The sequence below is a fragment of the Octopus bimaculoides genome, chromosome 6 (genome assembly GCF_001194135.2).
Source record: "Octopus bimaculoides isolate UCB-OBI-ISO-001 chromosome 6, ASM119413v2, whole genome shotgun sequence".
NCBI lineage: Eukaryota > Metazoa > Mollusca > Cephalopoda > Octopoda > Octopodidae > Octopus > Octopus bimaculoides.
In genome coordinates, this window is record NC_068986.1 from 66,087,998 (window position 1) to 66,099,175 (window position 11,178).

Consider the following 11,178-nt stretch of genomic DNA (forward strand, 5'->3'; position numbering starts at 1 on the left):
TAAACTACGGTTACCCTGGTATACCTCTTTCAAGGGTATCAGTCACTTACATTTTTGTTTTTCTTCTGGTGCCCCAGATCAGATCTGACCGAACAGGTTAGGTGGCCGAACGACGAGGCGAAACCCACAAATCCATTTTCTTCGTCCAGTTAAGGACTTTACAGCAAACTCCGACATGTAATGATAAATCATATGGGATACAGTGTAGCAATATGAGCATATTACACTCGTCCCACTGTCCAGCTATTTCTGAACACCTATGATTTTCTGATGCTCACCAAACAGAGTCGGTTAGAGCCCAAGTTGCAGTTCTTCTGCACTTGATAGTGTGCATACCAGAACACTTTTCAGGACCAGCAAGGCTGTTGATGTTGAAACTATTTCTGTATACGTGTGTCTCTAATGCTTGTTCGGCCTGAATGGGAGTAATGTCTTTAGGATGTTGTTGTGAGCGTCTAAGCACTTAAAGTCGGATTTTCACCAAGTGACAGGGACTGTGAGAACTAACGCGTGGTACGACCTTAAACCGAGATCTCTCATTTTTGGTATTTTTACGTTCTATGGATATGGTCTGTTAAACCTGTATTGTCGTTGCTTTGCTCTCTTTGTAGATTATAGTGGTTTGTTGAGAAATTGGAAATCTGGTTAGGACTAGCACAGTCCATGATGGATCGTATGTAATGTCTATAAGTATTTGCGGTTGTTCCCCCCTCCCCTCTATTGGCCAAAAAGGTACGTGTGATTGTTCTAAGCATATCTGGATGTCGATTTGCTTGCCTTACAATGCCTTCTATGTGTTTTTAGAAATATCGAATATATATATATATATATATATATATATATATACTGCCAGAAAAAAAAGAAACGTAAAGAAATGGACACGGTTAGAAGGTTTTCTAAATACATGTGTAAACACTGTGACAGTGGGATCTGGAAACAACTATAAAAATGTCTTACCAAGTTAGAAAATACTCACACACAATAATATTTGCAAATAATCCAGAAAAATACCACTGTACATATTTATGCTTCTTCAGTTCCCTGTGCCATTTATTAAAAGAGCCAGGCATGTAGTAAGGTCGATTCAATCGATTATGCATCTTTTTTATTAGGCACAAGATTATAAATTTCTAAGATTTTTTTTAACTCTCACCTTAGATCCGAACTTTGGTTAACATTTATTCACTATTCATAACAATAAAGTCAGATCATTCTTCGTTGGATTCATTTCAATAAAATTAAATCTCGTAGAATAAAATCGGTACTTCTTAGTTATTACCCAATATTTCAAAATTATAATCGTTTCTTACAGTTTCAATTTACTGATTTTTTTTCTGATGGATATTTCTTTACGATCATGTCTACCAGCCCAGTGAATTTACTTTGATTCACTCATTTTAGAACCACAATGTATGTGAATTGTCCGTGATTTCCAAATGAATTCTCCATAAATTATAACTTGAAAGAGTCTATATTTAACCAAGTCAAACTTAACATGCGATGTAATGCTGTAACGAAGACGCATTTTTTTTTTAATCAGTGAAACGTTTTCTGCGGAAGATGTTGCTTATGAAGGAATCAAAGAAAGCTCAAAGTGAAAATAACCCGTTATAAATGAATATGGTATGTTGCATATTTATTCAACCTGCAGAAATAATTTATATAGTGCCTTTTACTAACTAACTTGTTTTTTTTGTTTTTTTTGTGTGAGGAGTGGAGGTCTGCCAAAGGCATATGACTAGAAATTTTAGTGAAGGGACTAGTTGGTTACATTGACCCGAATGCTCAACTGGTATCTATTTTAACGATTCCGAAAGGATAGAAAGCAAAGTTGACCTGTACGGAATTTGTACTAAGAACGTAAAACCAGAAGAAATGTTGCTTAGCATTTTGTCAGGCGTGGTAACGACACTGTCAGCTCGCCACCTCTGAGAAGATTTATTATGAAAAACTTCCGCGATATGATTATCTCATTTTTTACTTCAAGAATACTTTCTAAAATCTCTCCCTACCGTCTTTTTAAAGACAGTAGGAAGAGATTTCAAGGGGATTTAGCTGTTGTTTGTAACATGCAAAGGCATTATTTAGGCTCGGGAACAAACATGGAATTAAATGTTGTAGTCTTCATGTACTCTCCGCAAGTATGATTGAAATAAATGCAACTGAGAATCGTGTATGGATCACGAATTATGCAAATTGGGAAATTATATATCACTACTATGGCGCTTGCTTTTATCAACGTTAGAAATATGCATCATCGATTAATTGATACAAATTATACTCTCAATTGGTTGTTATTGCACAGGGTTGCTCTCAGTTTGTCAATAAGAATTTCTACCGCTCCACAAATAGTTTTCCCCAGTCTTTCATTTCCTTTAATAATAGAAGTACAAAATGGTCTTACTATCCTTCTAAGTTCGCAAATTAAAAATAAAACTGCATAAAATATCGAATAATGGAATTCATCATTGGCAACAACACTGAAATTCATGGAAGCCCAACACATAAATGTTTGTGTAATCGCGAAATGAAAATTGAAAGGAGTCAAAAATGACCGCTTGGTACTTCTGGTGAAGTCCACATGCCGAAAGGAAATCTTTTTTCGTCCTCACCCCGACCTTTAAAAGCAAAAAACATTTGTTTCAGTCATTGGACTGTGGTCATACTGGACGCCTTCAAGAGCTTTAGTAGGGTTCAGTTTGATACCTATTCGCTCAGTTTCTTTTGCCGAATCGCTGCGTTACGGAGACATAAATAAATTAACACCAGTTGTCAAGCAGTGTGGGAGAACTCTTTCTCGCTCTCTCACGCGCAAATGATATCACAGAGTTTCCGCCAGTCAAATACACTAAGACACTGGTTGGCCCAGGGCTAAAGTAGCTTCTTAACTACATAGCCATGCCTACAACTTTGAGTTTATCCAAATTTATGAATTGTAAATAGTTTTTGATGACACAGACCACCACCACTAAGTTTCCTCAGACTCCAGTGTTTATTTCACTTTAAACCTATAAATGTGTCAATAGACGGAAAATTAATTTAAAAAACAAAAAAAAAAAAAAACGCTAATGAATGAAATAATGTTTTTTTTTGGGGGGGGGGGTATACAATGATAATTGCGGCAAGAAAAATAAAATCTCTCAGATTTGTATACTGATTTCTATCTTGGGTCAAAACCATGCATTGAATCAACTAGTATACAACTGATGTTTATTACGTCAACTCCACCAGAAAGAACAACAAAGTCGACCCCGAGGGATTTGAACTCAGAAAGTGAAAGTACACAAATATGATACTGCAGAGTATTTTGTCTAGTGTTTTACTGATTCTGCCATCGTGTACATACATATTAAACTCAAAAACCACAAATTTTCTCATTAGTTTATTAAGTTTAAAATTACATATTAGAATTAATAGTATTTGTAAATCATTAATTTTTATTGGTTTGTTTTTGTCGAAACAAATTTCAACAATAAAAGCTAAAAATTTTTCCTTTTTTTTTTTATTCAACAGAAACAGAATTCCCTCTCAACATCTATGGTAGTAATAGCAAGTATTCTAGAAATCAAATCAATATTGCTATATATTGCCATAAATTTGACAGAAAATTGTTTGACAAAAGCGACCAAAACTTCAGTGTTTTTGTTTGTTTTATTCTTTATGTGTATCGTTTAGCAAATTCATTTTCACACGATAATTTACGATTTTAATGTCATGGACAAGAGAAGTACATAGAAAGCAGCTTAAAGGATTCAAAGCATTCAGAATTTTTTTTTTTCCTTCTTTGTAGCCATGCCATTATTACCATTAGCAATTCCAGGCATGTGTATGCTTTTATAGAAAATATCTATATTAAAATCTTCAGGCTGATAAATTGGTTCTTAGCAACTGAGAGATTCAGAGATCCCAACTGAGAGTAATTTTAAAATTTGATGTCATTTTGGCTGATTCGGCCAGAAATATCTATATTTCAAAGCTTCTCATAGAATATCTAAGTGTCTTCAAGTATGAAAAGCTTCATGAAATCTAAAATAGCTAAACATAATAATTGCTTCACAAAAATGACTTTGACTTTAGATCAAACATAATGATGTCAAAAATATTGCAAAATGTAATGATCTACTTATTTTTCCCCAATGAGATTTTTACAATGTTAGTAGCTTTTTTCTTTTTTTCCTAGATTATTAAGCCTCATCTATTGTGCTGTTACATTTCTGCTGATCTATTCTCCAATAATCTTAAAATGTCATATTTCTTCATATACACATTTTTATACTTTGAATAGGATTAAACACTCAGCTCTTATTTCTCATATTAATGCTATTACCTGCTCAGTATATGACAATCCCACAAGACCTACATTCGAAGTAAAAGTTCTAAGATCAATCCTGGTCAAGGCATGAGCATATAAGAAATATGGCTGTTGAATTGGATTAAAGTAAAAGATTATGCAAACAATCCATGAAATCAAGTTAATCTACAGCTACATATCCCCACAAATAGAGAAAATCAATTATCAACAAAAATAAAATAATTACTATTTATGCAACATCTTCAAAAAAAAGATGCAAAGATTTTGCCAAGTAGCTACTTGGAATTCTTTAGCTTAACTGTCTAGCTGAAGATTCTTTAAACTTTTCAAAGTTTGAAAGTACACTTACAACTACAAAATGGCTCTGGAAGAACTGAATTTTTATTTTAATTAAAAACATTTAATATTTCTTATCCAGGCAAAAGAATCTTCCTTGGAATCTTCATATTCTACTGATTTAATTTTCACATTTGGCAATAAGACACAAAGTATAAAATAATAAAATTAAACTGCTCTCAGGTTTCCTTTGAAATCAAGCTTTTGGCAATTCAAAACCAAGGGAACCTTCAAGCAGATCAGCTTTCACTTGATTAGAGTTACATCTTAATGTATGATTTATATAGATGTACACACACACATATATATATGCACACACAAACACTCATAGACACATACACACACACACACACATATATATATATATATATATATGTATGTATGTATATATATATATATATATATATGTATATATATGTGTGTGTGTGTGTGTGTGTGTGTGTATACAAATATACACTCATAGATATATACACACAAGTATATCTATATATATGCATGTATATCTTATATTTGTGTGTATATATGTATATAAATGTGTGTGTGTGTGTGTGTGTATGTATACAAATATACATGTATATAATATATATTTGTATATATATGTATATAAACATACGTGCATATATATATTCATATATATATATACACACACATATACATATATTCATTAATATATACCATAATGGTATACACATTTTTATGTATGCATGTATGTACGTGGACCTTTTGTTGTATCAAGAGGCATTCTAAATGTATTTTATTCATTAAAAAAAAGGTATCAAAATTGAAAATATACCAAACTAAGATCAATATCAAAGCTATAAGTACTATAATGAATGAAACTCAATAGACAGACTACTTTTAAAAAAAAATGAAAGAAAAAAGAAATTTAGGAATTGTTTAAAAAAAGGCATTTCACCTTAGTTAAATTTGATTTTCTTTTAATGAGAAAATACTAATGTTTTATCATTAAAAAATGAATATAAAAGAGAAGAAACTTGGTAGAATTACATGCAACAAGACAAAATCATAAAGATGGTTAGTTTAACAATTAAATATTAACATTACATATAGTAATGAAAATGGCAACCACGTTTTAATATAGACAAAATGATTTCATGAAAAGAAGAGCTTGTCTTTTTATTCAAGATTTATTATTTTTTTTTTTTATATTTAAGTTTTATTTTTGATTTGTTCAAGAATATATTTCATGTATGGTCCGCCTTTGAATATAAAAGTATTTAAAGAGTTGAATTAAAAAAAAAATATATTATATATATAAGATTAAAAAAAAGGAGAGATAAAATACCCACCCACCCCACACTTACTAAGAAAAAATTACAAAACGTAAAAATATAAAAAATATTGTCATGAGAAAAAAAAATTGTAATGAAATGGACATTTAAGAATGCTATAAATCTATTTCTCAAAGTTCCTTCTGAAACAAAGAGGCCCAAAAGGCAACAAGTATAGCATTTTTTGATTTTGTTGGTTTGTTGGTTAGGGTCTGCTTTCCCTCCCACACAGGCTATTGGACCACCATTAGTATTTTAGATGTAGACAGATTCAGTCAGTTAGTTATTCATTGTCAAAAGCAACATACTGGCAGTGTGGTTGATGGACTGGAAATGACACAATGGTGGTTTGTTCTTTTTTCTTTTGTTGAGGAAAAAGACAAAAAAAGAGAGAGAGAGATGGGCTGAGGGGAAACAAGTCAGGATTATTTCTATGTTGCATCCTTGCTTCTATTGAGGCTGACAAGTAACATAATGTTCAGCGCGAATTTTGATTTCCTTCAAGTATTTTTCTATCTTTCTATTCAATTCACTAATATCTTCAGAAAGATTAGTTACTGTTTCATTGCGCTGTTTGAAGCTGCGCATCAAAGCTAAAACAAACAAAGAAAAAAAATATATAAAAGCTTGTTTAATAGATCCAACACAATGCTTAACAACAATGAACTCCTACATAAAATGTTTGTATTCAATCTTAGCTAAAGTGGAACATTGAGAGGCTGTGAAGAATGTTACCAGGTGTAATACTTGCATTTTAATGTCTAACCCATTTAAACCAACCATATTTGACTCAAGTATTCTACTTGTTTTATGTTCAACCCAGCCAGATCAAGCCTCTCGTACCTACCTTACAATGTCATTCTAAAAATAAAACAGTGACATCACTGAAATCTCAAAGTTATAAAATAATCCATGATTAATTCAAAACAATGTGAATAAATAAGCATTACATTTGAAAGAGTAATATGAATACTAAAGGGTTAAATCTCCTTTTTGTACTCATAAAAGAGAGATGGGGTATTTCTGTTAAGAAAAAAATCTGAAGGGCTGGATACTCTTCTTATTGTTAACCCTTCAACTGTAAATTATGAAGGCTACTTGTATTATATTACTGAAGCAAACCAAAGCAAGTAAAAGTATGTGCCTTGCTCAAAGATACAACACAATGGCAGGAGAAAGATCTGAATTTTTAACATATGATTAGTAGTCCAGCACTTTAACCTCACAACGATTCTGTCTCCATAGATTTATGAAATGAAAATAGAAATAGAAGTATATACCCAAGACACCACACTGTTTTGGCTTCAGTTCCACTTCACATCACCGTAAATAAATGTCTTCTACTAGAGCTCTGACCTGACCAAGGCCTTGTAGGTGAATTTGGAAAACAGAAATTGCAGGAAGCCCATTGTATATATTTATATGTACATGTGCACACGAATCAGTGTTGATTCCATGTCTGTCACCAATTGAGCGAAATGGAGATGAGGGTTGACATTCCTGGTTTTGAGATTGTAAATGGTCATTCTGCTCTTTCAAAGACCTCTATAAAAGAACAGTCCCTTACTTCTTCAAGAGCTGATACAGGTTAACAAGAGGAAAAGCCTCCAGCCAGAAAATCCCAGCTCAAAGGTATGATTAAAGAATTGAGTATTGTTTATCTATGCTGTTTTAATGATTTTTTAACCATTTATCACCATATTTCTAATGAAATATATAACTAATGTGTTTCAATTACTTTTGAAATCAATCAAGAACTTGGAGGAATTCAGTAAAAACTTTTTCGTTACTAAGTTAGTATTTAGAACATAAGTTCTTATATAAAAACTATGAACTCTTTAAAATAAGAGGATTTGTGTAATAAAACCAAAGGTGATCTCGGGCACGTTGGCATCAAAAGAGCTAAATAAAGCACTGATTGGAGTTGTTTCTATAGATACTTCTCATGCCCTTTGTCTAAAAATGTGCCAGGTACTTATCCTTATACTATTACATTTCTACTAAAGTATCCTTGGACAAAAGAGTGCTGTAATAGGACAGAGATAAAATATAGAAAATATACAATATTAAAAGTATATATATATAAAAAACATTTAAGTGTAAAACTTACAAAGGAGTTCACTGTTCTTCTTTGTAACAGAGACAGCTAATTTACTTGTTCGCACTTGCAATTCAATAGCCCGTTTCTTTATAGCAAATGTAGCATTATACTTCATTTTCAGAGTGTCTGATGTACGATTGTACTTATTCTCCAGTGTATTGGCAAGCTAGAGTTAAGAAAACAAGATTCATGACAAACATTTAAAAAAAATTTTTTTTAATTTTCTAAATTTTATTCAGAAATAAATCAGAAACATCTCTAAATATATTTAGCATCAACATATATGAAAACAGAATTTTTGTATATTCTATTTCTGCAATCTGGCACATGACGATCTAGTGGTTAGAGTGTTGCAATCACAATTGAAAAATCGTGGTTTCAATTCCTAGACTAGGTGCTGCATTGTGTTCTTAAGCAAAACACTTCATCTCCAGTTGCTCTGTGATTACTTCAACACCTGATGCATGGCACACCAGACACCTGTTCAGGTAATGTCAATTTGAAGGAGTGAGTGAGCTGATGTACAGCACATACATTTGATCACTATAAACAGATCGTTTGTGCAGGTTGTTTCGAAAAAAACTGAACATTCTTACATCATCTTCGATGGAAGAATTCATCATTCCTGCACTATTGTTATAAAATTGCTAGAGCAAAAAGGAATGGGATTAATCGCAAACAAAGAGAGATATTTCTTTCTGGCTGTTTTTAAATAAAGTGAAAATAATTATCTTTTATTATCTTTAAAGTGAATATAATTTTAACTTCAAATATAATATAATAGATTAATATTAAATGCAAACATGGAAAAATGAAAACTATAATAACATAGTTTTTGACATTTTGCCAGGGGGATAAAAGAACAACTCAGTTCTAAGAAAAGAATAATGATAGAAAGCTTTAGATTAATAAAGGTTAAGCACAAGGGACCTGATGGCCAAAAACAATAATTGAAAGGAAGATGGGTTAGTTAACTTAGAACTAGTTAATTCAGAAAAACAGAGACAGTTATAGTATATTGCTGAAGCAACAGAAGACTTAGTTATTTTGGTCAGTTAATGTTTTGAACATTTGAAACCCTTTTAATATCATCACCACCATACTTACTTTCTCAGCTTTCTTTACAGTCTCCATAGCTTTCTTGGACATTGTATCAGCACGTTCTTTATTCCTGGTGTTTTGGAAATGTTTATTTTTCAGGTCTTGGAGTGAATTGATAAGGTTTCTGAGAGTATCTAAAGCTGGTCGAGCCTTGTTTTCAGAGTCCGACATAGACTGCTCAATCTACAAACAGAATATATTATTTTAATATCATTATTGTTAATAATAAATATAATAATGGTTGCTTTTATGTAAGGGGAAATTACAAGCACAAATTGCAAACACTGAGTGTTTATGCAAGATTATGGAAAAAAAAAACAAGCATAAAAAAAATACAAAATGCTTGAAATGAACTATCCACATATGCAACTTCCAATAGGCTGAGCAACTACACTAAAGTACCTTCATTGGCTCAGAGATATCTTAGTTAATTCTAGGTCTCATTTCACATAAAGACGAAGCTGACAGATGTCCAAAGAAGCAGGCTAACAACAATGACTCTTACACCTAGCTACACTACAGTTCTCAAGTTAGTATTGCCAACATTCTTTTAGGTCAAAAATAGGCTTAAATAACCATCTTAGAATACAGACAATCCATTTGCTTACAATATATCCAGTTGATATATTCACACAAAGGAAATCACCAAACATCAATTTCCCAGTTGCTGATGAAAACAGAAACAAGACAGGAAATGTTAATGCAACACAAATGCATAAAAGACACGAGTGAAGTCGTAAGTTAAAAACTTGAATTCTGCCTGATGGTAGGACAGCATTACTTGGCCTGCTTCAGGCTTCCTAGCAGAAACTGAGTTCTACCTTTGTAGTAGCAGAAAAAACATCTTGCTGTAAAAGCTCTTCCTCTATCAATAAAGGAAACTATACTGTCTATCAAAGCATTAAAAATAGCTGTAAATCAAACAAAACACACACACACACACACACAAATAAATGTCAAAAGATTAAATGGATTTCTTCTTGGTGCCATCAAATGCTTAACAAAAATAAATTCCTACCTCTTTGATCATCAAGATATATTTCTCTCAAATTTCTTTTTCAATTCAAAAACATGAAACAAAAATAGACAAAAGAAGCAGTTTTCAAACAGTATCTCAGTATACTCACTGTACGTAATATCTTCCGTAATGCTTTGATGTCATCTTCAGCCTTTTCAATAGCTGCATGTGCATCAACCTGTGAGGCATTGGCCTCTTTCAAGGCATCCAAGACTTTATTTGCTGTTCCTAAGACATCCTCAGCCCTTGTGCTGAAATGTTAATACAACCATTTACATTAAATATTCCTTTTTATTCTGGTAATTTCTTACTGTACTTTCAGTAATTTTTTAATACTGCTGCTTACTACAATGATGATGATGATGATCGTCATCATCATCACCATCATTAACTAGAGCATTACCTGTCTTATGATAGGTCACTTTGAATGTGTACCTTTGACATTAAGTATAATATCAGGGAATACGGCATACAAACAATAGTTATAATTTAGCTTTTATCAAAGTTCTTGGTGCTTAAGCAAAATCATGAAATGGATACTAATTTTCGAAAAAAACAAATTTATTACCTTAAAATAAAATAAAACAATATTCAAAAAATTCTCTTAAAAATGGGAGCAAAATTACTCTTTGTTGATTCCATATTATAGAAGTTCACACATAAAACTCACTCTCAATTTCTCTCTCTCAGACAGAAAAACAGACAGTCCAAAAAAAACAAAACAAAAAGACAAGATGAAAGAACCACAAACAGGGTGTGTTAGGTTGACACTCAGAAAAAACAGAAGTCTTTAATGTCTCAAGCCTACACTCTTCTACAAAAAGAATAAATGAAGAGAGAGAAAAAACGACAGAGAGGAAAGAAAATGTGCCTGAGCTAAACAGTCAAGCTATGCTGAAATGACCAGAAGAGGAAGAAGTTGCTATGAGGGATGGGTGGCAGAGAGACAACAGTCACCTGCCATGTGTGTGTGTACATGCACATACATATATATATATATATATATATATATATATAT

The 11,178-nt window shown here is 32.2% G+C and overlaps 1 protein-coding gene across 1 annotated transcript in view; it reads right to left on the minus strand.

Annotated features, from left to right (window-relative positions):
* Positions 1-3,367: 3,367 nt before the first annotated feature.
* The window catches only part of LOC106877208 (laminin subunit beta-1), a 173,934-nt gene continuing 166,123 nt past the window's right edge, over positions 3,368-11,178 (minus strand). Inside the window, exons 28-31 of the mRNA XM_014926058.2 lie at positions 10,270-10,411; positions 9,149-9,325; positions 8,051-8,207; positions 3,368-6,533 (exon numbers count right to left, since the gene is read on the minus strand). Coding sequence (XP_014781544.1) covers positions 6,391-6,533; positions 8,051-8,207; positions 9,149-9,325; positions 10,270-10,411 — 619 coding nt within the window. The 3' untranslated portion in view covers positions 3,368-6,390. The remainder of the gene's footprint in view (positions 6,534-8,050; positions 8,208-9,148; positions 9,326-10,269; positions 10,412-11,178) is intronic.